A 25,785-nucleotide genomic window follows, 5' to 3' on the forward strand; every position below is an offset into this window, starting at 1 on the left:
CTTGAAGAACTCCGAGAAGCTATGAACTATGCCGAGCAGGGCAACCAAGATGAACAGGTCATAGTGGAGAATTTTGACCAAACGTGATCCACCTGGAGGAGGAACCAGCAAGCCATTCCAGTATCCCTGCCAAGAAAACTCCATGGACAAAATAAAAAAATTCCTTCCAGTAGCACCTTAAAGACCAACTAAGTTAGTTCTTGGTATGAGCTTTCGCGTGCATGCACACTTCTTCATGGACTTCCATCTTGTGCGGCTCAATGTGCTGCCTTACATAGTTCCAGTTAACTGGATCCATGGACAAAGACAGCAGGTATATAAAATATACTGCTAACAACAACAAAAAATGATATTTTATTACAAAAGGTTCAGATCAGAAGGGTACTGTGCCCCGTCGTAACAATTCGGGACGGCACATCTCACGCAGGCGCATGAAGACCCACTCATCACATATCAGAACCTGAAGGATCGCGGAAGCGCCTGCGAGCCTGCGCCACCATTAGGTACCGCAGGCTTTGACGTTATGGTGGTCACTCTCCTAACCCTCCATTTCTTGCCACTACACGTCTCCTCCTGACGAAAAAAAAAGAGGCGATGCTTCTTTCCCTCTCCCTCCGTAGCCTGGATTTCTTCTTTTCCCTCAGCAATACCAGGACCAGGCACGCTCATTAGGCATGTTAATATATTCACCATCCGTTCCCGCCCCCTTTCGCTTTACGGGAAACCGGTTTGCGACCTGTGGGAAAGCGTCGGTGATTTCCGGCGATTTGTCGCACAGAGCTGCGGTTTCGCGGCCAAAGCAGGCTGAACAGAGTAAAGTGGGCTGGGTGGGCTTAGAATAAGGAGAAATTGGCGAAGCTACATGAGGAGGAGGAGGAGATGTTCATAGAGATTAACTCCTAGAGCGGCACGTAGGCTGAGCTTCCGGTTCAACTCGGAAGCCACCATTTTGTTTGTCGTCAGCCTTGATATTCCGTGCGGACACCCTCTCTCTCTCTCTCTCCCTTGACTAGTGGAAAGCGTGACTACTTGGCACCGGGCGTTAGAGTGAGAGGGCAAAGGCCCTTGATGGTTTTGCGTCGGAAATGCTTCTCAGGCTTCCCGCCCGCGTGTTCTGTTTCCTATCTCTAGCGTCTCCGCTTGAACTTCCGGTTTGAAACGGAAATCCGCTGCTGGCCGGGTTCCGATTCACTGGGAGGCCTAGTGAGACCGCTCTAGGCTGCGGCCTCTCTATGGTGAGAGCCCTCTACCCAACACTTTGCTCTGGGACCAGCTCAGACTGAGTATTAGAGCTCAACTACTCAGAGGGGCCACTAAGGGCTACAAAGGCCTCTCTGAGAAGGCTAAATACTCCCGGGGGAAGCTTGCATTCTCAGCAAGGGTTGCAATAAATGCAGGGAGGCTAGGAACCAGTTTGCTGGGAAGAGGGGTAAAAGGTTTTTTGGGGGAAGAAGATTGAGGTCCTTCTCCTCCATCACCACCCAGAGCCAATGGCGCAGCAGCATCCCTTGCTAAATTCCCTACAGTGGACCATCCCAGAGGGGCAGGGATGCCTTGAGCACCCCCCAGCAGAGCAGGTTCTCTCCCAATTCTTGCAGCTTTTTGCAAGCAGGGGAGCCAGCAGTGATGCCAAGGCAGGCATGATTAGAGACCTCCTGGCCATCTTGGAGGCTGTGGACTGCCAGTGGCTTTTTGGGAGCTGCCACCCAAATGCCGCCCCCACCCTGCTTCGTGACATGGTGGTCGCGCTGAGCCTCTATGCGGCGCCACCCCAGCAGGAGCCAGAGGGAGGAGGGCTCCCCAGCGGGGACCCCTCCTATGCTGCGGTAGCCAGCCGAGCAGCAGACGTCAGCCTGGGCTTCATCAGCATCGTGGCCAAAGTGCAATCGGCTAAAGGCCTCGAGAGACTTGGTACTGCGGTGGTTGGTCCCATCTTGCGCCAAGTGGCAGGGCCCTTGTATCTTTTTGGCGTGACACACGTTGCAGAGAGGTTGTGGACCACACCAAAAACTCGGCGCATGGCTCAAGAGCTGCTGGATGGTCTCCTTCGGGCTTCGGACTGCCGGTCAGTACCTGAGTTCCTGAGAGGCGCACGTGAAGACGAAACAGGGTGGTTGGCGGTGGTGATGCAGTGCTTGAAACCAGAGTTGACCAAGTAAGTGAAGTGAAAGCCCAGTGATGGTTGTCAGAGACTAATTATGTTTGTGGGGCCTTTTATAGGGACAAAACGGTTCATATGGACCACCCACCAGTGACAATGTTACAAGGCTGTCAGGATTGTTTGAAAGTCCCAAACTGAATGTAACTTCTGTGAGGTATTGTGGGTGTGATGTTTTAGGCAGAAGGACGGCTGTGGCTTGTGGGAACTGTGGAATGTTCTACAGTTATTTCATCCCACTGGGGACTTGAATATGGGAATTCTGTGGAAGGGCAGCTGCTTTGCATGCACAAGATCCCAAGTTCAATATCTGACTTCTCCAGGTAGGGCTGGGAGAGAACCCTGCCTGAAATTCTGGAGAGTTGCTGTCAGTCACGGTAGCTAGATAGATAGATAATACTTTATTCGGCTATAAGCCCACAAGGTAAGACAAATCAATAGATAAAAATAGCATTTTACAATCTAAAATATCAACTAAAATATTTCAACGCATAATCTCCATCACACTATTCAGATGTACCGTATTATGGCCTTGAAGATAAAGATGGTGCATAGAGTTTACTAGATTTTTAGTAGTCATGCAGCATTCCATGAAGTCTTTTATATGAAAGAACTGAAATCAGGAATCTGGCAACCTGTAATGTTCTATAAGAGTCAATGTTCTGGAGTAGATAAGCTAGATGTAATTCAGGTGGTTTAGCAACAATTTCCAGAATGATTGAACTCAGAATCCTTGATCGGGGAACAATGTATAAGGGGCAATTAAACAAGATATGATAAAGGGATTCTATTGATTTGTTGTCACATGCGCATAAAACAGAGGTTTTACCGTTAGAAAATCTATTGCTCAGCACATTTGAGGGGAACACATTAAATCTGGCTCTAACAAATGCGAATCTATGCGACGCAGCCGATAAGGTAGACAGATATCGAGGTATCTGGGACATAGATGTAATGCCCTGATTTATTGGGGAACATGTACCTCCACCTGTAGTAAGATTTTGTTGCAAATCAACCTCCTCCAATCTTTGTTTGATGACCTTTTTAGCTGTAATTAGATCTAAATTAAGTATATCGGAAGGAGAGATTCCATAAGACAACAGTTTGGAATGGATTTTTGTTGCCCATGGGCTGGTGAATTCGTCTCTCCAAAGGCACTGAATAAGATGGTAATTTGGCAATTTATGCCAGAGGGACAGCCAATAATTAAAGGCATGTCTCCACATCAGAATCTCTAAGGAGGGGGTCTTAAGTTCTAAGCGAATGGCAGAGTTGCTTACACAGGAGGGTAGTTTCAAAAGGCGTCTTAGAAAAAGATTTTGCAATGTCACCAGAGGCATGAGATTTACAAAGGCGCCCCATAAAGGGACCCCATAGGCCATAGTTGCAACCACTTTTGCACTGTAAACTTTTAAGGCGGATGGAACATGCATAGCCCCCTCAGTGAAGAAGAAGCGTAATAGAGCGTAGATAAGGGCTTTAACCTTATTTTGTAAATATGTGATATGCGCTTTCCATCCCATATTATACTGGAAGTAAATTCCTAGATATTGAAATTTGCAAACTTGTTCAATTGGCTTCCCCTCGAGTTCCCATCTATACAGTTTACGACTCCTGGAAAAAATTAGGACTTTAGATTTGGAATGGTTAATAGTAAGTAAATTTGTTTGGCAATATAACGATCTTAAGGGCCCTCCTCAAACCGATTCGAGAATATGAGAGGATCACCGCATCGTCAGCGTACAATAATAAGGGGCAGCGATAGTCTGCAAGCCTGGGTGCATAAATGGTGGTTTGGGCCTCAGCTAGGGGGGTTCTCATGTCACTAATATAGAGGTTAAAAAGATAGGGGGCAAGGATGCACCCTTGTCGTACCCCCTTATTTACTGGTACCGAGTTTGTGAGGTCACCCTCAGGTGTTAACCTCACCCTAGCGGCCGTCCCTTCATGTAATTTAATCATAAGCCACAACAGCCTTTTATCTATGCCCCACTTTGCCAGTTTTTCCCATAACAGCTCTCTAGAGATACTGTCAAAAGCCGCCTTCAGGTCTATAAAAGCAGCACATAGAAGACCATGAGTGGGGGAAGAATACTTCCGCGCCAGGTGATATAGAATTATTGCATGGTCAATAGAAGCGCGATTTGGTCTAAACCCGACCTGTTCATGGCCTATCAGATTGGAATCTTCGGCCCATTGGGTTAGTCTGGTTAGCAGGAAGCGAGTATAGATTTTCCCGATGATTGATAATAAACTGATGTTACGATAGTTTCCTGGGTCCTCTGGTGGTCCTTTTTTATATATAGGGATTATGATGGACTCCTTCCATGATCTAGGTATCTGGCCCGTGGCATTGATTGCATCAAAGATTTTTGCAAGAATTTTGGCCCACCATGCTGGGTGTTGTTTAATAGCTTCAGCCGGGATCAGATCGGGCCCTGGGGCTTTATCAGTTTTCAGTTTAGCAATTAAATCTACTATTTCCTCCGGGTCAGTATCTGGCCATATGGGCAAGTGGCTTGAAAGAGTATCAGAATGAATGTTAGAGATATCTGTCTGGGAGAAATATTTTCTTAGAAATTGTTCCCATGTCGGGGCTGGGATAACCGTCAATGGGTATTTCCTCGATCTTTTGTTGATTAAATTCCAAAAACCGCGAGAGTTGCGAAGCTTAGAGGCAGCAATCAGCGCTTGCCAACGTCTTAGCTGCCACTCATGCTTGGCTGACTTCTGTGCCTGTTTGTAAGCAATTTTGGCCTGCAAGTACTCTGGGGGAAGAGTTTCAGCTCCAGAAGATTTGTATCTGTTGTAGATACAACAGAGAGAGAGTCTAGCTTGCTTACATTTGGAATCAAACCAAGGTGCACCGAACCTGGGTTGATCTCGGTTAACCAGGTGAGCCGGCATCGTAAAGAAGCTAGTTAAATCTGCAGAGAAGTGGGAGAACCACTCCAGTATCCTATTTGGTTCCGACAACTCCACCATTGAAACAATAAGGGATTCGGAGATATTCCTCTGGAAGAATTCTGCATATTTTTGGGCCTGTTTCATAGACCATTTAATGCCTCTTACTTGAGCTGTGGCATTTAAACCTACATGAATTGGGTGTGTACTGCTAACCGGGTGCCAGTCAAGCGTTAGCTTGGCCGCTAGAGGAAGGTGGTCACTGGATTGTACATTGTCTACTTTGAAATAAAAGAAGTTTGAAACTAGGTCATCTGAAACTAGAAGGTAGTCTAGGACACTATTTGATGTTGTGCCCAAATGAGTGAATTCACCTGGCACGTCCAGAGGGCAGTTGCCATTTAAAATGTTCAAATTCATATGAATGGCCAATTGATAAAGAAGGACTCCCGCATCATTCACTCTGTTGTCCTTAGATCTTCTTGATGTAAAAGAGATTAAATCAGCTTTTGGGTAGGGGGGAGATACCCACCACTTGGCCTTAATTATCCCATCCCAGTTGGCAGCTGTACGTGCATTAAAGTCACCACCCATTATCGATGGAATATTAGGGTACATAACATAGCATGCCAATAAATGATCTTCCAGAGAATCCCATCTATAATGGAGGTCTGATATAAGACCACCTGGAGGAAGATAAACATTGGTGATTAATAGTGAGAATTTTTCGCTTGAAATCAGACCTGTAAAAGCAAAAGGAGGAAAAGTCTGAACTAGCGAGAGTTTAGCTCTCATTTTAAGCGATATGGCGATTGCAAGACCACCTCTGGACCAGCCACCTTTCTGGGAGGGGCTAGCTGGAAGTGATATCAGTTCAAAGCCATTTATATCTATTTTGTCTTCTTCCCAAGTCTCTTGCAAAAGGAAATTCGGGATCTAATCTTTTCCTTTTCCAGCCAGCAATGTTCCAACTTAGGACTGCTAGCTGGGGACGTCTATGTTGTTCTTTTAACAGTCAAAACGGAGGGTGGGCAGACTCTCTGTTAAAGACAGAAGATGTAACAAAAAAATCAGTTATTTTACTTTGGGAAGATGGTAACTGTGAGGAGCCCTCCAAATTAAAAATTTTTAACAATTTGGTTCGACTGTTGGCACACCGTGGATGATCCACTGAAAGTAGATCCCTGAACAGGAAGTCTCTTCATTTCGAAATTCTTGGTACAACTTGACAGAGCAATACCCAGGGAGGGAGAAGTTAAGTCCGTCGGAGGAAACCCTCTCGCAGATTTATCATCATCTCTAAACTTGATCATTGCTTGCTAAAAGTGAAGAGTCTGGTGCTGCTTTTGCAAGGAACCTAAGAAGCAAGTGTATACCATCACCCTTTTTAACAGGAGATGCCAAAAATTGAACCTGGGACCTTCTGCTTTCAAGGTTTTTCCTCATTCCATTCACCATAATAAGGGGCTGCTTCTCTGAAAACCAAGCCTGTTACCACTAAAGTCACTTTGTGGCGGCTGGTATTGCAGGCTTGCCACTCTTGTTTCTCACTCTTGGCTTGAATAAGGTGGGTAAATTGCCTCCTTTTTGGCTGCCCCACTGTGGCTGACATATTGGGGGAGGGCATTTCTGAGCTGCCTCCAGTTATGGGAGAAATATTTAAATGTGCCCAACAGAACTCTGGCTTGAAACAAGCATCTTCCAAAGCCTTGGCCACCACCCCCAAGTCCCTGTTACCTTCACCACCTTTTGAATTAGTGCTATGTGACTGAAATTAGCACACATCTATGAATTGGAGGCACCATACCTCAGTGAGAGAGCACAGGCACTGCATGCAGAAATGCCGTATTGAATCCCAGGCTCCTGTTAAAAGGGCTGTGTCACAGGTGACAGGGAAAGCCCCCTCTTGGCCTGAGAGGTCTAGTTAAGAGTAGATAATCCCTGGGCTAGTGGGGCAGAAAGACAGATCTGGTATAAGTTTATGTTGTTAACACACCACCAGCAGTCCATCTATAATTTGATCCTAGGCTCCATTTCACCTCCCAAGATGTGTAATGATTCCCTTTTCCTCTGCTCCAGAGATACATGGCAGCGCAGCCCAGCAACAAAACATGTCTTCTCCTGCACGCTCCAACATGTCACAAGGCCCTGGCTTGGCCCTCACTTGGAGAAAGTCCTGCCACCCTCGCTGCTGCTGTCGGACGACTACCGAGAGGAAAATAAAATACTGGGAGTGCAGTGCCTACACCATATCATTCAGAATGTGGTAAGGACAGATGTACATAGGCATTTGGGGGACCATGAACTGGGTCATCAGAGCCCTCTGGTCTCCAGCCAAAAGTTGGGGATGGCTTTATGACTTTGTCTGACTTCAGAGTAAGGAATCATCCTCAGAGCCATAGGAGAGAGTGTTAGCAGGGGCTGAATCCTCACACACCCCCACCTCCATTTTACTAACTATTTTGCCCACAACTGAAACAGCATTCATGAGAATTGGTAGCCATTAGATCATTGCTGTTAACATAGGTACCCTTGGATCAAAGACTGTTACTTGGCCTACTGTCCAGTTGCATCCTCACTACCTTTTGAGGGAAGGAAAGGTGGATTTGGGTGATGCTGCTGTATTAGGTTTTTAATAAGAGCAGACACCATTCAGACATAAGAAGACACCTAGTGGATCATGCCAAAGGCTCATCTAGTCCATCATTCTGTTCAACCATGTCCCTTCTACAGAATTCCTTTTGCATAATGCTGGTCAGATGATAACAATCATTTCCTTTCCTTGCAGCCAGCAGCTGACCTCTGCCAGTATAACCGGGCGCAGGTTGTGTACCATGCCCTTTTCAACCACCTTTATAGCAAGGAAGCCCGGCTCCTGCAGGTAATGTAAAGACTGGTGTTTCCTCTTTAACTTTACTGAATTGATTCAGGTGGTGGACTAAATACCAGATTACAGATCCTTTTACACTCTACAGTAGGGGGTGGCAATCTTTTTGGTCCTGAGAGCCACATCCAGCAATGGGTGGGCGACCCACCACTGGATGTGGGTGGTGATGGGCAGGGCCTGGGCTGACACACTCATATTCCTATGTAGTTGTGCTTCCCCAGATTCCCAAAGAGCTGTTTGGCAGACTGGGGGAAGCAAATTTTACATTGGTAGCATGGCATGTGTGGATGACTTTCTGATTTGCTACCCTGTGCTTCTTCCTTTAGCCCTTCCAAACAGCAAGGGGAGATATTAAAGGTTAAAGCCCAATGTAACACTAAGTAACAGCCCACATGTGCTCTATGACATCTGGTTTCTCCCTGATGCTTTCTTAGCACCACATTTTGAAGGGGCAGCAGTTTTCAGGTCACAAGTGGAATTTCTACTGGTTCAAATCTGAACCTGCTTAAAAGAACCAGCCATAGCAATTTTCTCATGTGCTGCTGGCTCAGTAGGGGCTGCTTATTTGTTCTCTTCTGCTTCCCTGTTAACAAGCAGGCTGGGAATATGTATCCTTACTAAACCAAGACCTGTGTTCAGACCACCATTTTGCAATTTGGGGATGCACAACTGAAGCTGAGGTTCGAGTAGCAAAACAAGGTGCTGCCTGATGGCATTTCAAGCCATTGGTCCGCCAAGCTCAGTGTGTGGGCTCTGCACTGACCTGCAGTTCAACATAAACATCAAGGTTAGAAGCAACTGATAGCCTTATCCTCTATGAATTTGTCTAATCGTTTTTTGAAAGCCATCACTGCCTCTTGTGGGAAGAAATTTCGTAGTTTAAGCACTGTGTGAAGAAGTACTTTAGTTTGCCTGTCCTCAATCTTCCAGAATTCAGCTTCAGATGTTACTTGCTTTTTCTCTAAACCCATCCCGTTACTCTTCGCAGGTTGTGTTGTTGTGCTTGCTGGACTTGCTTCCCATTCTGGAGAAGGCCCTTCAGCGGCTGCCCCACAACCCCCAGCTTGTCGCACCTTCCGATGAGGTGCTCCAGTTGGTCCTGACCCACATGGAATCGGAGCACCGGCTCCCCTTACGGAGGGTGTACACCAGGAACCTACCTGCCTTTGTGGAGAGGTGAGTGTTTTAATGGTGAACCCTGTAATCAGATAAGCCTCCCTCTTTGTCCAGAGGTTTATAATCCTTGATTTGTCTTTTGAGAGGCTCGACATTCAGATAGCCCGTCATCTGAAGAGGTTACAGCGGGTGATTGTGGGATACCTGGAGGTCTCCGATGGTCCCGACGAAACGGCTAGAATGGCAACATTAGAAACTTTGAAACACACCATACAGCATGCCTGGCCCAGGTACTTTGATAAGCCCTAAGCACTGGGCAGTAGCTGTGTACTTGTAGAGGTGCATTTTTCTCTTCAGTTGATCTTGCTTTAAAAAACCAACCAAGTAACCTGTCGCCGCTGTTACGGTCAAGAAGCATACTTCTCAGAAGTCCCACTGCTTTGGAGGTGCTGCTTCTGACCCCAGTGTGAAGCTGAAAACTTGAGTGTAAGCAGTAAACACTTCTGCCTGCCTAAATACAAATATCTAGCTAGTAGGAAACGAGAACCTCTGGTTCCTGAACCCGCCACATGCTTTTGAAATGGATATGGGGGCCTAATACCAGTGAGCCTTAGCTTAAATACATCAGGCTGTTATGGTGTTTATGTGTTGTTTGGACTGTCCTGTTTGTACAAGAGCTTTGACTCAACAGGCTCAGTTCAAGGCAATCAGACAGGTTTGCCTCTTGTCCAAGGTCACAAGGCAGGACTAGCAAACTTGCTATCACTTTCAACAGGAGTCTGGACCTTCTCTTCTGAGAGCAGGGTCATCATAAGGCTCCTGCACTTCCTCATCCCATTTTTCTTTCCCTTTCCCAAATGCACTAGATACAGTGGCTTAGAGGAGCAGAGTTCTGGCAGCAGTATGTTTCCCCTTCCCCTGCAGCTCCATCGCCTGTCAAAAGTCTGCTCCAGAAGGTTCCCATTGTTCCCTACTCTGGGAGGAACCATAGCTGGATAACCTGTTTTGCATGCAAAAGGACATAGGTTCAATCACTCGTTAAAAGGGACTAGGTGATTGGAAAGATCTGCTAAACAGCCTGAAGAATATCCCTCCAGATATTGTTGGGACAGCCAGCATGGCCAATTGTCAGGGTTGATGGAAGTTGGGAGTCCACATCTTGCTCTGCTGAAAGTTTGTTACTTGTACCAGCTACACTGAAGCTGTAGTGCCACCTCCTCCTGGGATGCCGCTGGCTCCAGAAGTAGCTTTCAAATCCAGCTGACATGAGTTTGCCATCTCCTTGCTGTAGAATGTCCTGCCGCCTCGCTGTCCTTCTCAAGGCTTTGCTGAGAATGATGTTGGATGTGGCTACAGACAGGAGCTTAACACCAGAACCAGTGAAAGCAGAGCTACTCCAGAAAGCCACTGAGTGCCTTATCTTACTGGATCACGCTTCTCACGGACAGGTGAAGGTAAGCAGGACCAAGGGGGAGAGCCCAAGGTTCAGCAGGCCTGTGATTTAGGGAAAAGCAGGCCCTCTGCTTCTTAACAAGAGACAACTGTGGAGCCTCTGGGTGTGTTGCATATGTCTGGCAGTCACCACTGATCAGCAGCTGATCAGCACACATGTGTGCATAAGAAACAAATTAAGTGCAGTCCTTTTTCTCAAATGGGCATGCTAATTAATACTCTTGTCATACTCCCAATTGATGAGTCCACTCTTCCTTGATTTTAATACTAAAAGTATCTCCGTCAAAGAAGTACACCTAGCAGTGTGCAGACAACAGCCTCATAGGTGCTTTGCATTTGGAACATCCTAAAATCACTCTCTGGAATCTCCAGGTAGGACTGTGAAAGCCACCTGAAATGCTGGAGAGCAACTGCCCACCTGTCTGGACAATGCAGAGCAATGGTCTGACTTAGAATAAGGGAGATTCTTGTGTCAGAAATAGAGTGGTGCCCCGCAAGACAAACGCCTCGCAAGACGGAAAACCCGCTAGACGAAAGGGTTTTCCGTTTTGGAGGCGCTTTGCAAAACGAATTTCCCTATGGGCTTGCTTCACAAGACGAAAATGTCTTCCGAGTTCCTGCAGGTTTTTTCCCCTTTTCCCCCCCTTTTCCTAAGCCGTTAAGCCACTTATCAGCTGATGTGCTGATAAGCTGCTTAACAGCTGATCGCTAAACCGCTAATAGCGCTAATCCGCTAAGCTGTCAATGGGCTTGCTTCGCAAGACGAAAAAACCGCTATACGAAGAGCCTCACGGAACGGATTAATTTCGTCTTGTAAGGCACCACTGTAGAGCAGATAAGAGGCTGTTGCTGCCCACTTCTAACACGATGACAACATTTGATTTCTTCCCATCCCTAATATTCAGGTCCTACTACAAGGAGTTCGACGCAGCTGTCAAGATGAGACCCTCAAGGAATGCCTAAAAAAAGTAGAGGAGGAGCCTGTAAAAAGTAACATCACTCCCTGAGCTCAAGTGGAGAGGCTTATATTCACTGTGTTCAAAGTTGGAAGGAAGAACATTCCTAGCTTTTAAGACTCATGCGATACATAAACTGTCTAATGTTGGAGAAAGCAGGGCATTAAGTAAAAAAAGGTAATGACAGGTTTGTTCTGATTCATATTTATATGCCACTTTTATACCTCCCAATCCACCCCCCCCCCAAAAAAATCCCTTCAATGCAGCTCACAAATTAATAGACATATACAAATATTTAACAATCTTAGTTGGGTAGCCTTAAAAATAGATGACGTTTTAAATTGTCAATATGCAAAAATATACCCTGCGGCATCTGGGAATGCCAGCTCACTAGGTCTTCAAGCAGCTGGAACTTTTCCTGTATGATCTTGAGTCTCGGTGAGTCAGCCTTTGCAGAGAAACATCCCACCAGCTAGTTCATTCAGTCCATTTTTCAGATCTGCGCCCACACACTGGGAGGAATCACGTTGCTTTCAATTTAGACATCGGTTCTGTCTCCTGCTCATACTCTATTTCAACATAAGCTCGTTTTTTCCTGACTGCTGGCCCCTTCAAGGGAGTTTTGCCTTTAGACTTGGGCCGCTGGCTTTTCTCTTCCTCCTCACTGGATGTAGCCTCCTCCTCCTCCTCACTGCTCGTTGCCAGTTTATCCATATCCTTGGCAGAGAAAACAGGTGTGTTAGGCATAATAACACGTGCTGCTGCCTTAGCACACTCCCTTAGCAAGTATTTGGAGGTTATCGGTTTTAAGAGACAATGCAAGTAAAATTAAACATGATAGAAGTACAGTGGTACCTCAGGTTACATACACTTCAGGTTACAGACTCCGCTAACCCAGAAATAGTACCTCGGGTTAAGAACTTTGCTTCAGGATGAGAACAGAAATTGTGCTCCGGCAGCATGGCAGCAGAGGGAGGCCCCATTAGCTAAAGTGGTGCTTCAGGTTAAGAACAGTTTCAGGTTAAGAATGGACCTCCGGAACGAATTAAGTACTAAACCCGAGGTACCACTGTATATATACCGTATTTTTCACTCTATAACACGCACCTGACCATAACACGCACATCGTTTTTAGAGGAGGAAAACAAGGGGGGGAAATTCTGAATGAAACAGTGGATGTATCATTTTTGTGCCTCATGCTGTGGCCACAGACATGTGATCTGATGGTGAATTTGGGGTGACCCAATGCAAAGATCCTGAGGATCCATGTGGATCCTTGCTTTGTAACCACGTTTTTGCACCATTGCAGCCCCAGGCAACAGTGGGTGCGTGATTTTTTTGGTGCAGGCTGTAGCCATGGACATGCTATGTGATCTGATGGTGAATTTGGGGTGACCCAATGCAAAGATCCTGAGGATCCACGTGGAACCGTGCTTTGTAACCACGTTTTAAGTGGGAAGGGAAGGAAAAACACAGAAGGGACAAGGAGCACGAGAGGGGTGTGCGGAAAAGCAGCTGGCTAAGAATGCAGGAGAGGGGTTTAACAGGAGGGAGGAAAGGAAGGCAAAAGTTTCCCCCCACCCAGCCACCCCCCCTCTCTCCCACCTGCATGTTTTCTGGCTGCCTGCGAGTCCCTAAAATGCTTCCCTGGACGCAGCAGCACCAGAGCACGGAAGGACGTTCCTTTCCTTTCCCCTCTGATTGCCTGGAGGGAAGGCGATTTCCCTGCTCTTTGTTCCGTTTGAGCAAACAGCAAACGAAACAGAGGAGGGTGGGCGGTAGGACCCTGAGGCAGAATGCAGGAAAGCAACAGCTTCCTCTCTCGCAGAATCTGAATGGATTTTTGCCTGATTTTTGCCTCTGCGCTCGGGCGAGTCGGCTCCAGGGACCACACATTCGCTCAATAACACGCACAGACATTTCCCCTTACTTTTTAGGAGAAAAAATCTGCGTGTTATAGAGAGAAAAATACGGCAATTAGGCCTGGAATAGAAGTTGTGTGAAACTGCTTGTTGTGTTCTGAGCATCGCTGCCCTCCCTGACCACTTAAGTCAACGGCAGAGCCTGTATTGCACACAACTTTTTTTTGTTTTATTATCTATGTACAGTGGTGCCCCGCAAGACGAATGCCTCGCAAGACGGAAAACCCGCTAGACGAAAGGGTTTTCCGTTTTGGAGGCGCTTCGCAAAACAAATTTCGTATGGGCTTGCTTCGCAAGACGAAAATGTCTTGCGAGTTCCTGCGGGTTTTTTTCCTCCCCCCCCCCCGCCCTTTTTCTAAGCCGCTTATCCGCTAAGCCGCTAATAGCGCTAAGCCGTCAATGGGCTTGCTTCGCAAGACGAAAAAACCGCTAGACGAAGAGAATCGCGGAACGGATTCTTTTCGTCTTGCAAGGCACCACTGTATTTCATTTATAGCCCACCTTCTCCTCCAAGGAGCTCATGATACCACACATAGTTCTCCCCTTCTGCAATCCACACAAGCCTATGAAGAAGGTGATGCTGAATGGTAGTGACTGACTCCAAGGCCACCCAGTGAGCCAAGTGGGGATTTGAACTCTGGTCTCCCAGCTCCTAGTCTGACACTCTAACCACGACAAACCCACTGGCAGTTTTGTTCTGCCTGATGTGTAGTTATTCTCATCATACTTTCAATATTGATTCCCAGCCCTGCTTTGAGGGAGGTGTGTGCATTGTGTGTAGCAAGTACGTAAGTTAAGTAGAGCAGAAACTATTGGGAGGAACCAGCAGAGGGTTACAGGATAGGTTCTACTGAAACAAATGCTGGTCAGGAGCAGTGCAGGATTCTGCTGGGGCTTAAAGCCAAAGACCCAGTTTCTCTCTACAGTGGTACCTTGGGTTAAGTATTTAATTTGTTCTGGAGGTCCGTTCTTAACCTGAAACTGTTCTTAACCTGAAGACCACTTTAGCTAATGGGGCCTCCTGCTGCCGCCGCACGATTTCTGTTCTCATCCTGAAGCAAAGTTCTTAACCTGAGGTACTATTTCTGGGTTAGCGGAATCTGTAACCTGAAGAGTCTGTAACCCGAAGTGTCTGTAACCCAAGGTACCAGTGTATTATGTTCAGGGAGGATCCCTTGATAGGAATGGAATAATCTCATCACACGCCTCCTCCTCTCCCACCTCCAGATTGCAGCATGATTTTACAGCACCATAAGTGTGCACAGCACTTAAATCTGACGCAAAGGAAGGGGAGGCAGGCCAGAGTAAATAGCAAAAAGCGTGTTCCAGTGTTCCAGTAGAACAAATGAAACGTAAGAGGCTCCTAAATTTTCATAAACAGTTTTTTGACAGGCTGCACTTACCTCAAAGTCACTGAGGTCACTCTCATCCACTTCCACAAATTCTCTCTTGTTTGAGTCCTACAAGCAGAACATAGCAGAATACAAGTTGGAAGAAGAAGAGTTTGGATTTGATATCCCGCTTTATCACTACCCAAAGGAGTCTCAAAGCGGCTAACATTCTCCTTTCCCTTCCTCCCCCACAACAAGCACTCTGTGAGGTGAGCGGGGCTGAGAGACTTCAGAGAAGTGTGACTGGCCCAAGGTCACCCAGCAGCTGCATGTGGAGGAGCGGGGATGCGAACCTGGTTCACCAGATTACGAGTCTACTGCTCTTAACCACTACACCACACAGACTCTCGAAGGGGCCTTACTCTAGGTCAAATACCCCCGCCCTCATGCAGGATTTGCAATGCAGGACACAATTACAGCATCTCTGACAGATCAAGGGGAAGGAGTGTTCCTTCTCACGTGGCTACACTTTTCTTTTGTCCTAATTTCAGTCTACATGATAAGATCCTTCAGCCAGTTCCAAGTCCTTGATCAATGAAATCCAAAGTTTTTGGAACCCCAGTTCTTGGAAGGAGACAAAGCACAAATTGATACATAGTGCGTAACAGCCAAGTGAACAGCTGTGGTTTCTTTGGCAATGCCAGTCTATATCTGAGGTTTCTTGGCAAGCGAAGAGGCTCTGGCTATGATTGTGATGTCCCATATGCAGGGCCTTGGGCTAGTCTCCTAAGTACATGAGCATTTAACGCACGGGCAAATAATATTTAGCCACCCCATCCATGACATTATTTCTGGAGGAGGAAAGCTTAGGGAAGGGAACAGAGAACTGTGTGAAAGTTGTAATAAGTGCTGTTTGGCAAGAATGCAAGCCATTTGGCAGAAATAACTTGAAGACCCAATTCTCTCCTTCGTATAAATGTGCAAAGCATAGAGAGTTGCACAGATCCTGCCCTCCAGCCCTGGAGAGTTGCAATGGGGAAAGAGTTTCAAAAGCATTACCTCTTCCTCCTCGTCCTTCTTCTCTGTATCCGAGTCACTCTCACTCTCCACTTCCTGCTGTTCTAGAGCTTTGTCGAAGGCATGGATGGGGAAGTTGTAGATATCGCCGTACTGAAGATGGAGCACATTAAGGAGGAAGGATGATTAGATATGATGATCCCCAAAAGCACACAAAAAAGCCACAGATTTAAAGACATAGACAACTCTGCATATGATAGCCTACCAAAATAGGAATGAACACTCTGCAGCATTAGCCAACACATTCCATAACTTTGGGGCTTCTGCTAAGGATGATCTTAACCCAACCAAGGGTAAGAAACCGCCATCCCACAAGTGAATCCTGGCTCGCAAGGCTACTTCCCCCAAGCTGCTCCCACCAGCCCATCAGCTGAAGTCAGTGGATGATGTCAACAAGTGTCCGGATTCACTCATACTTGGGTGATCCCCCCCCCCCCCAATCCACGTTTCAGCCATTTTCCAGCTGTAATTAGTCTAGCTGCAGTTAGGTAATTTTAAGACATGGGACTTGACAGTCATACAGTTAAGATGGTAACATGCATACTTATTTGGAAATCCGATAAGCCAGCTTTGCAGCGTTTGGGGGGGGGCTCTCTGCTCATACTGGCCCTGGGCTCTCCCCACCCCCCAAAAAAAATCCTGCCCTGAGCTGCAGAGCTCAAAGAAAATGATCTGAGGGCTGAACACTGTAAAATTGGGCTCAGCTATACAGGGCTCTAATGTAATAACAACAACAATTTATTATTATTTATACCTCGCCCATCTGGCTGGGCTTCCCCAGCCACTCTGGGCGGGCTTTCAACAAAATATTAAAATACAGTAATAAATCAAACATTAAAAGCTTCTCTAAACAGGGTTGCCTTCAGCTGTCTTCTAAATGTCAGGTAGTTGTTCTTTTTGACATCTGGTGGGAGGGTGTTCCACAGGGCGGGTGCCGCTACCGAGAAGGCCCTCTGCCTGTAGGCTATCTGCTGAGCAACATGCAGAATCAGGCCATTCCGTGGGCCCCAGGATCCTCTTCTGTCTCTCCAGCAACAACTCTCAACAGCCAAAGTTGTCATCCAAAACGCTGAGGGCGGGGGGGCAACCAGGCTAGCCAAGGCTGGTTCAGGTGCCACAAGTCAGTTACTGCTAACAGCAAGGCGATCCTAGGTAGGTATCTGGGTACTGCTTCATTTCTTTCACTGCCTTCTGGGGAAGCAACCTGGTTAACTGACCCCTGCACAAACTCCATGCACTGCATCACAGCATCTTACCGTCTCCTGCTTGAGTCTCTCCAGCAATTCTTTCTCAATTGCGTTGTCCAGCTGAGCAGCAATCAGAGCTTTTTCCTGGCCAACAAAAACAAAGTGATGAGTTGATTTGGAAGAAGGAAACAGTGGATTTATCATGAAGGCTTTTCATGATGGATAGAGGTGAGTGGGGGAAAGCGGAGAGGAGGGTGCCTTTTGGAAATAGGTTAGTTCCTCCCATCTTCACCAGGAGGCAAGACTCTGCAGGGGCTTCCCACCCTCCTATTCCACCTGGGATTGCAGATGAGCAGTTAGGAATGCCTTGCTTTAAAAATGCCCATTGGTACAGCATCTACCTTCCATGAAGAAGGTCCCAGGTGCAATTTCTGGCATCTCCAGGTAGGGCTGGGAACGTCCCCTGCCTAAAGCCCCACAAGAGCTGCTACCAGTCCGTGTAGATAATACTGAGCTAGGCAGACCAATGGCCTGACTCTGTATTTGGCAGCTTCTTAAGTTTCCATGTAAGGCAATGAGATCTGGGAAATGCAGCTGGTGAGCAAAGCTCTACTGAGGGCATTGTGGGAAGTTGAAATGGTGACTCCAAAACATAGCTGCCTGGTGCTGATTGGAGTATTAGGGGAGGCATAAACAGCAGGCCTTATAGGAGCTGCATGCTTCCTCTGGACTGAAAGATAAACTGACAAACAGTAAGGAACCACGGCAGCAGACAGGTACGTTACCTCTCGCCTCTTCTCGCGCCTTTCGATCTTTTTACTCAACGGAACAAGCTTCCTCCTACAAAGGCGAAGATGAAGTTAGTGAAGTGGTTTTGCAAAAGCAACTGTCAACCATCAACTAGGAAAAAAGACTCCAATTTCTAGGGCTTTTTAAATGATCTTCTAGCTGTGTTTCTATTACAGTGCTTTTGAACAACCCCCTGAGCATTCTGGGGACACCTGAATCTCCCAATTATCCCTTTCAACTTCTTTTTTTAATAGCAACTCCTTCATTTCAGGGAAGTTGCCTCTTTTCTGAAGTCAAATGTGACTGTTGTGGACTCTTGCGACTGGCAAACTGCCCAATGACAGATATGCTGGATTTGATATCACTGTGGCCACTGTTCCTGGCTGGTTGGCACGAGTCTGCATGGGACAACAAAACTCAGGAAAAGGCCCCAGGCCAAGCCCCATGACTTACTGCCTCTTGAGAGTTAGCTTGCGGATTCGGATCAGGTACTGGGTGATCTTGGTGAAGCGTTGCTTGCACTTGTGCCGGATGAAGCGGGGCCAATAGATCAGGTTCTCGTCAATCTCCTCCAGCGCTTTCTCGTAGTTCTTGCTCAGCCGAACCTGCAAAAAATTAGGAAGGGGAGAAGTCTGTGGTGGGTCCTCACCTGCCATTGTTTTTCCATTGTTTTTCTCATTCACAGATCCTTTCGGAGCTCTGTGAAGTCCTCTCGGGTTTTTGCCACCCTAAATTAGGGAAAGTCCTCCGCTGAACTGCCTGGAGAGCTACGTCCAGTCAGAGTAGACAGTGCTGAGCTTGATGGACAAATAGTCTGACTTGGTATAAGGCAGCTTCCTATATTCTCAGAGGCCCATCAATGCAAAGTAGAGAGAAAAAGACTTTGCCATGAAAAAACTTGAGTTTCCATTCTGGCTTAAGATGTCCTTTCTTGACTAGGGCCATGCAGATTAGAGGCTGGTTCTTATTTAAATTGCTTGCTTAAGTTCTGCAGAAAGACTGTAATAGTTATGAAGGTGACAGTTAATCCACTAGTCCTAAGAACCATCAGACTAAAGGCCCAGCTAGTCAAGAATCCCTTTTTCACAGGGGCCAATCAGATGCCTTTGTGTCTTCCATGTCAGCTTTTAAAAACCTGCTGTAAACTTTTTCCATCAGGCTTATGCAGGCATTTAATGATATACCTTTCCACAAGTGTTTCCTGATTTTAACTTCTTTATATGGTTTTTATTCTGTGGTTTTATGTAGTTGCTGTGAACCACTTTGATTTTTTAAAAATGACTTTGTGATGTATAAATATTTGTATAAATAAACAAATAATTCAACAAGCAAGGCCTGAGTGAAACTCCCCAGTTGTGATTATCAAGAAACAACACCCTTGAAGGTACAGGCTGAACATAGATGTTGTAGCTAGTAGACACCAATAGCCTTATTCTCCATTAAAACTCATCTTGATCCTCTTTCAAAGTCATTAAATTCACAGCTATTTCTAAGAAATGAGGGCTATCTGTGCAATCAAACTCAGAATGTGTGGGCAGAAGTGGCAGAGAGGAATCACAGACTCTCCTACAAGCTGTAACACATCCATTGTTTAAAGTCTGATCACTCTTTGAACGAAAAAACCCTGCAGCATCACGAACCCAAGCCATAAAGCTAAAAACAAACAGATCAGACCCACACCACCCTAGGAGGACTGGAAGGAGGACTTACCCTTTCCCACAGCCGATTGGGGAACGCAGCACGTTCAATGGTCTTCATGTATAGGTAACACTGCCCTAAAAAGGGAACAAAAGCAGCTTATGCATAGTCACCACAAGGTCTGCTGCAGCCTTGGTTTACGAGATGCAGGATGCGGGCCACAATACAAACAGCTCACACCATGCAAGGTCAATGCTCAGAAGTTACTGGAGCACCAGGCTCCTAGCTGAAGAGCAGGTGCTCATAAATCTACGAAGAGCTCCAGAGCAGGCACAAGATGGTCTGATGCAAGGCTCTGGATAAATAGGGACCAGGCAAGCATGGAAATGGTCCTGTCATTGCAAACCCTTCATCTCTGATTTTAAGCTAGAGCTCTTTCATCTTTTCATTTATTGTTTATAAATTGTTCTTACCAATTTCAACGTAACAAACTATCAAAACAAATCATCTTCATTATTCCCCCCCCCTTTTTCCCCTCGCACCTCCCCAACAAACCCTCCCCCCCCCCAAGACCTCCCTCAGCTCCTCTCTCTGATTTCTCAACTCATGTTGTTCTCTGCATATTGTAAAACCGTATACATCCTTGTACTATCTATCTACTATGTTAACCCTCACTAAATTTGTGTATGTTTATTCAAAACCTGCCAAGGAGCCCAGTTCATTTTGTTGTCTTTGTAAGTAATTTGTAAAAAGTTCCCATTCTTCTTTAAAGTCACAGTTGTCCTTATCTTGCAATCTGTATGTCAATTTCACCAGTTCTGCACAGCTCATCAATTTCTCGTGCCACTCTTTCATCTTTTCTTTTAACCCTCCAACATTGTGTGGCTGGCACATCAGATGTATTAAGATTTGTCACAGATAATTCCTACCGGTGCATAATATTCACAGCATTTAACCTTTGGGCGGTGCTTATAACTCTTGATGGCTTCTGCACATTGTTTGAAAGGCACTTCCACAAATTTAAGCCAAGCAGCGCTGTTGCCTTCCCTCTAGGGGTCTTGAGAGGTCAAAGACCTATGAACATAGCTGTCAATGTTTCCCCTTTTTAAAAGGAAATTCCCTTATTCAGAATAGGATTCCTCGCAAGAAAAGGGAAAAGTTGACAGCTATGCCTATGAAACCACTAGAATCACATGGAAAGGGACCTCAGGATCATCTAGTCCAACCCCTGCAATATGCCGCTCCTTCCAGGGGACTGAACCTGCAATCTCAGCACCACAATCTAGCCAACGGAGCTATCCACGAAAGATGAGCACCAGGTACAACATTGAGGAAAACAAAGCAAAGAGTCTCACCTTTCTCTTCCTTAATGGTAGCATACTGGCTGTTCGCCAAGGGGCAGGAGGAACGGTTGCACAGGCCTGTTATATTAAATTCATTCCGGCAAAAGCTCTGTGTTTTCGTCCTACAAGGAAGAGACTTGGAATGAAACATTCATTTCTAGACCTTGTATTACCTAGAACATTAATTCTAATCCAAACTATGGAATGTCCCTACAGAACTGGAAGAATTAAGGTGACCTTCATGGGCACAGGGTAGTTTAATGTCTTAGGGACAGCCTTCCTCAACCTGTCGTCCCCCCCCCAGATGTTTTGGACTTCTGACTCTCACCAGCCCCAGCAAGCACAGCATCTGGAGGCCATCTATTAACAGAAAAATGTCTTCTCAATTGACAGCACAGAATAATTTTCAGCAGGCAGTTAAATGCAAGGAAGCTGCTGAATCTCCACTGGCAGAGTATTCCACCGGACCAAGCCAATGAAACTAAAGGCTCCTTTTCTTGTTGCTGACAGATGTGCCTCAACAGCTTGGGGGATGGCCAATGGTGCTTCTGCAGAGGACCGCAGTGACTGAACCAGGATATAAGGTCTCAGGCCTTCCCTAAGGTACCCTGGACCTAAATTGTTCAGGGCTTTGAAAAACTAATGCAAGGACCAGTACAGATGTTTTAACAATGACATCGTGCATTGTTGTCCCGGGGTCCTCAGCAGCAACCTGGCCATGCCCCAAGGAGGCTAAAGGGGGGCATGGCAAAGGCAAGCAAAGGGCTGGTTTGAACATCCAGCAACTGATGTGGTGCAGTCCTCTAAAATCAGGGGTAGGGAGCCTGTAGCCCTCCAGATGTTGCTGGACTACAACTCCTATCCTCCTTGACCACTGGCCAGGAGGCCACCAGATAACATAGCCCTCTTCAGATGGCTTGGGTTCCAACTCCTATAAGCCCCAGCAGGCGCAATTATCGGGAATGATAGAAGCTGTAGCCCACAACTTCTGGAAACTACCATATGATCTAAATCTACATTTTTTTAAAGCGTGCCTACATATTCAGAGGGGTGGCACTGTGGGTTAAACCACAGAGCCTAGGACTTGCCGATCAGAAGGTCGGCGGTTCGAATCCCCGTGACGGGGTGAGCTCCTGTCTTTCGGTCCCAGCTCCTGCCAACCTAGCAGTTCGAAAGTACGTCAAAGTGCAAGTAGATAAATAGGTACCGCTCTGGCGGGAAGGTAAACGGCGTTTCTGTGCCCTGCTCTGGTTCGCCAGAAGCGGCTTAGTCATGCTGGCCACATGACCTGGAAGCTCCTTCGGCCAATAAAGTGAGATGAGCACCGCAACCCCAGAGTCGGCCATGACTGGACCTAATGGTCAGGGGTCCCTTTACGTTTTACATATTCAGATGTTATGCGTGCTTGCTCAGGAAAGGTACAAATTAGGCAGGGGGAAGCTCAATTTAAATCACTATTTACAGTGGTTCTTTTTCCTGAGATCCAAATCTACCCATCAGAATAGCCAGCACATCCTGTAGCCCTTAAATTCAACAAGAGGTAGAGGAAAGGGAGCAGAATACTTACTTGATCTTAAATGAGCAGAACTGTCTGTTGCCAAGAGTGTCCCAGACAACCTGACAAAGAGAGAAAGCTTTGTTAGTAATTCTTCCAATGCTATTCTGCTCCGCAACATCAACACTCTTTGTCCGATATGCTGTAGCTGCAACCCAAATTGAAGATCCTGTGTTTGAGCACTGGCTTTGGACTGCTAGACGGCCTCCAAAGTCCCTTCCAAAATGTCTATAATTTTGGACAGATGGCAAACACCTTGCTCTAATTTCACCTCTTTTGGCATTTTATCAAATTTCTACCGATTCCTCACTAATAGGACGGATCGGAAGCCCGTGGGAAGCTTGAAAGCTGGATGTGGGCCCTGGTCTTATTAAAGGGATCACAACAGGAGGGTTGGGAAAGGCACAGTTGACAACCTTAGCGGAAATAGATGGATGATCTTAGCTGCCTTGCAGCAACTCTTGAGTGTCTCAAGGAGAGGTCCTTGCCAGCAGCGACTGAGCTTTCAATGCACAGGTGGGGGCCTGGGGGCCTCCAGATGTTGGCGTGCTACAACTCCCACCATTCCTGACACTGGCCATGCTAGCTGGAGCGAAGTTGTGAATGCCAACCACATCTTTGGGGGGCCACATGTTCCCCAGCCCTGCTTGTAAAGTGATGCATGTGAGCACACCCAGTACGGAAAAGTACATACATCTGTGACAGGGGTCATTCAGTCCAACTCTGGTTCAATCCTGACATCTACAGGAAAGGTCTCAGAGCCACCATCAGTCAGCTAAGATCAGGTGCTGTTTCTCAAACTTGGGACCACAGCTCCTATCATCCAGGACCACTGGTCCTGCTAGCTAGGGAAGATGGGAGTTGTAGTCCCAACATCAGGAGAGAAACATGGTGAGCTTCCCACTTGAAGTAAGGGAGCTTTGTATACTGTAACCAACCAACTCACTCACAAACAGACAGACAGACAGACACGCCTCTGGAATCGGCAATAATAATAAAAATAAAAAATTTTATTTATACCCTGCCCTCCCCAGCTCACGGCAGCTAACACCAATAAAATCACAGTAAAAACATAATAGGGGGAAAAGAGGGGAGGGGGGACCAATTTAAAATACAGGTTAAAATGCAATTTAAAATGCAGCCTCATTTGAAAGTAGCTGATAAATCAAGACCATAAGGGGAGGGAAACATAAGGGTCAGACCGATGAAGTATTGGCGCTCTGTGCATGCTCAGGGGTCACCTTCCACGTGCAAAGTTCTACACGGGAAGGGATCCGGCGTGGTGCGGTCTGAATCACAGAACTGGGGGTGGGGTGGAAATTGGGTGGCTGCTTTTAATTCTGATGATGTATTTTGTGGTTTTGCATTTCGATTTTATTCTGTGAACCCCCCGAAGACCTCCGGGTATAGGGCGGTCTATAAATTCAATCAATCAATCAATCAATCGAACAGAAGAAGTGTGTGGAGTTGGAGGGACTCCTAAGGGTCATCCAGTCCAACCCCCGCCATGCGGATCCCCGCTTTGCCCCGAGACTCACGTCGTCCGCGTGCATCTTGCGGCCACGAGGGAGACGCGACCCGGCGGAGTCCAGGCGGAGCTCAGGGGAGGAGCCGCGCGCGGAGACCTCGCGAGAGCTGGCGGTGGGCGTTGCCCGGAGGAGGAGGAGGAGGAGGAGGCTGCAGCTGCGCATGCTCGGCAGTAGACTCCTAACAAATAGATCTGTGCGCGGCGTCTCCTTCCGGGTTCAGTATAACTTTCGCTTCTCTTTCTTTTCTTTTCTTTTTTTATTTTCTCGCTCTTCCCCCGGTCAAAAAATATAAAAAAAATAAAAAATCAATACAGGGTTATAGTGCAGCCTGGGTGGTTTTTTTTTTTTTACACAAAGTGGCTTTCAAGGCACAAGTGCTTGCTCTCCCTAACACGGGTCTAATTTAGTACGGTTTTCTTTCTTGCTTTCAGGACGTTTTTAAAAGTGTAACGTATCTGCATACAAGCCGATTCTGCCTGCATTTCCGCACTAAATTTGGGCTAGTTCTGGAAGATTAACAATGCCTTTACTTATTTGAACCCGGAAACGACATGCCCAAGTAAAGAGACGCGTCACTCTTGATTGATTTCGTATCTCTAGGCTGTACAAGTGTGGACTTATGGAGAGGTGGGTTTGAATCTGATGAAGGGACACGGGATTGGCTGAATTGCAGCTAGGGGAGGAGCCTCTCCGTGCGTGGCGACCAATCAGAAAGCATAGCTGTTTGTTTCTCTTTATCAGTCTGGTTAGGTTTTTAGCCGCGTTATTCCTCCCGCTTTTGTTGCTCTTCAATGTATCCATTTTTAAAGAAATTAGTAAATTGCGGGGGGGGGGCTGTCTGCGTAGTAGGAAAGTCTATAGCAGTGGGGGGGGGGGGCGCGATCCTGCCCCAGCCCAACCAAATTTTGTTGTTGTTTAGTTGTGTCCGACTCATTGTGACCCCCTGGACCAGAGCATGCCAGGCACTTCTGTCTTCCACAGCCTCCCGCAGTTTGGTCAGACTCATGTTTGTAGCTTCGAGAACACTGTCCAGCCATCTCTTTTTTTTTTAAATAATTTTTATTCATTTTTCAAACACATAATAAAAACAAAGCACACAACAGAAAGTCAAAACACAAAACAAAAACATACAAAACATTTAAACAAATGTAATTTCAAAATTGTATTTTCATACCCTTCTTTCCTTCGACTTCCCCATACCTCCCCATCCCTGCATCCTTGTTTTATGATTCTTTAGCAACCCTTTGGTCAATTTATCCTGATTCCCTTTCATTAAATTTCCTTTAATTTTTTAGTTACAGCTGTAATTCTCTGTTTCTTACCCCTTGACATCTTAGCATTCCTCAATTTTGCAACAGTTTTTAAGGTATATTTTAAATTTCTTCCAGTCCTCTTCCACTGTCTCCTTTCCCTGGTCACGGATTCTGCCCGTCATCTCAGCCAGTCCCATAAAGTCCATCACCTTTGTTTGCCATTCTTCCAGAGTAGGTAGTTCTTGCATCTTCCAATACTTCGCCAGTAGAATTCTTGCTGCTGTGGTAGCATACATAAAGAAAATCCTATCCTTCTTTAACACCAATTGGCCAACCATGCCCAAGAGAAAAGCCTCTGGTTTCTTAGGAAAAGTCCACTTAAGAACTTTCTTAATTTCATTATAGATCATTTCCCAGAAAGCTTTAATCTTCGGGCAGGTCCACCAAAGGTGATAAAAAGTACCTTCAGTCTCATTACATTTCCAACATTTATTATTTGGCAAATGATAGATTTTCGCAAGCTAGACTGGGGTCATGTACACTGTCCAGCCATCTCGTCCTCTGTCATCCCCTCCTCCTTGTGCCCTCCATCTTTCCCAACATCAGGGTCTTTTCCAGGGAGTCTTCTCTTCTCATGAGGTGGACAAAGTATTGGAGCCTCAGCTTCACGATCTGTCCTTCCAGTGAG

General features: G+C 46.4%; 2 protein-coding genes and 1 long non-coding RNA gene across 3 annotated transcripts; 1 reads left to right on the forward strand and 2 right to left on the reverse strand.

Annotated features, from left to right (window-relative positions):
- The first annotated feature begins 767 nt into the window (after positions 1-767).
- Positions 768-11,986, forward strand: TTI2 (TELO2 interacting protein 2). The gene is made up of 7 exons (XM_079955085.1): positions 768-2,155; positions 7,142-7,328; positions 7,851-7,943; positions 8,938-9,125; positions 9,212-9,355; positions 10,357-10,519; positions 11,423-11,986. Exons 1-7 carry the CDS (start codon positions 1,491-1,493, stop codon positions 11,522-11,524), a joined length of 1,542 nt encoding a protein of 513 aa, XP_079811211.1. The 5' UTR covers positions 768-1,490; the 3' UTR covers positions 11,525-11,986.
- MAK16 (MAK16 homolog) lies at positions 11,506-23,942 on the reverse strand. The gene is made up of 10 exons (XM_079955222.1): positions 23,854-23,942; positions 22,328-22,377; positions 20,773-20,882; positions 19,490-19,554; positions 18,233-18,384; positions 17,776-17,830; positions 17,060-17,134; positions 15,786-15,896; positions 14,799-14,855; positions 11,506-12,190 (listed from the first exon to the last, which is right to left on the reverse strand). Exons 1-10 carry the CDS (start codon positions 23,866-23,868, stop codon positions 11,996-11,998), a joined length of 885 nt encoding a protein of 294 aa, XP_079811348.1. The 5' UTR covers positions 23,869-23,942; the 3' UTR covers positions 11,506-11,995.
- Positions 12,549-14,775, reverse strand: LOC307203985. The gene is made up of 3 exons (XR_013833419.1): positions 14,544-14,775; positions 13,873-14,311; positions 12,549-13,571 (listed from the first exon to the last, which is right to left on the reverse strand). It is a non-coding gene; the product is annotated as an uncharacterized lncRNA (long non-coding RNA).
- Positions 23,943-25,785: the final 1,843 nt, after the last annotated feature.

Source organism: Podarcis cretensis (genome assembly GCF_951804945.1).
Source record: "Podarcis cretensis genome assembly, chromosome: 15".
Classification (NCBI taxonomy): Eukaryota; Metazoa; Chordata; class Lepidosauria; order Squamata; family Lacertidae; genus Podarcis; species Podarcis cretensis.

Excerpts from the sequence above, each read along its gene's own strand:
- TTI2 (XM_079955085.1), top strand. The coding sequence starts at position 1,491 with ATGGCGCAGCAGCATCCCTTGCTAAATTCCCTACAGTGGACCATCCCA. Across the intron at positions 9,126-9,211 it reads CTACCTGCCTTTGTGGAGAG|GCTCGACATTCAGATAGCCC; the intron begins GTGAGTGTTTTA and ends GTCTTTTGAGAG. Across the intron at positions 9,356-10,356 it reads ATACAGCATGCCTGGCCCAG|AATGTCCTGCCGCCTCGCTG; the intron begins GTACTTTGATAA and ends TCCTTGCTGTAG.
- MAK16 (XM_079955222.1), bottom strand. Across the intron at positions 18,385-19,489 it reads CCAATCGGCTGTGGGAAAGG|GTTCGGCTGAGCAAGAACTA; the intron begins GTAAGTCCTCCT and ends AATTTTTTGCAG. Across the intron at positions 12,191-14,798 it reads GTGACCTCAGTGACTTTGAG|GATATGGATAAACTGGCAAC; the intron begins GTAAGTGCAGCC and ends TTCTCTGCCAAG.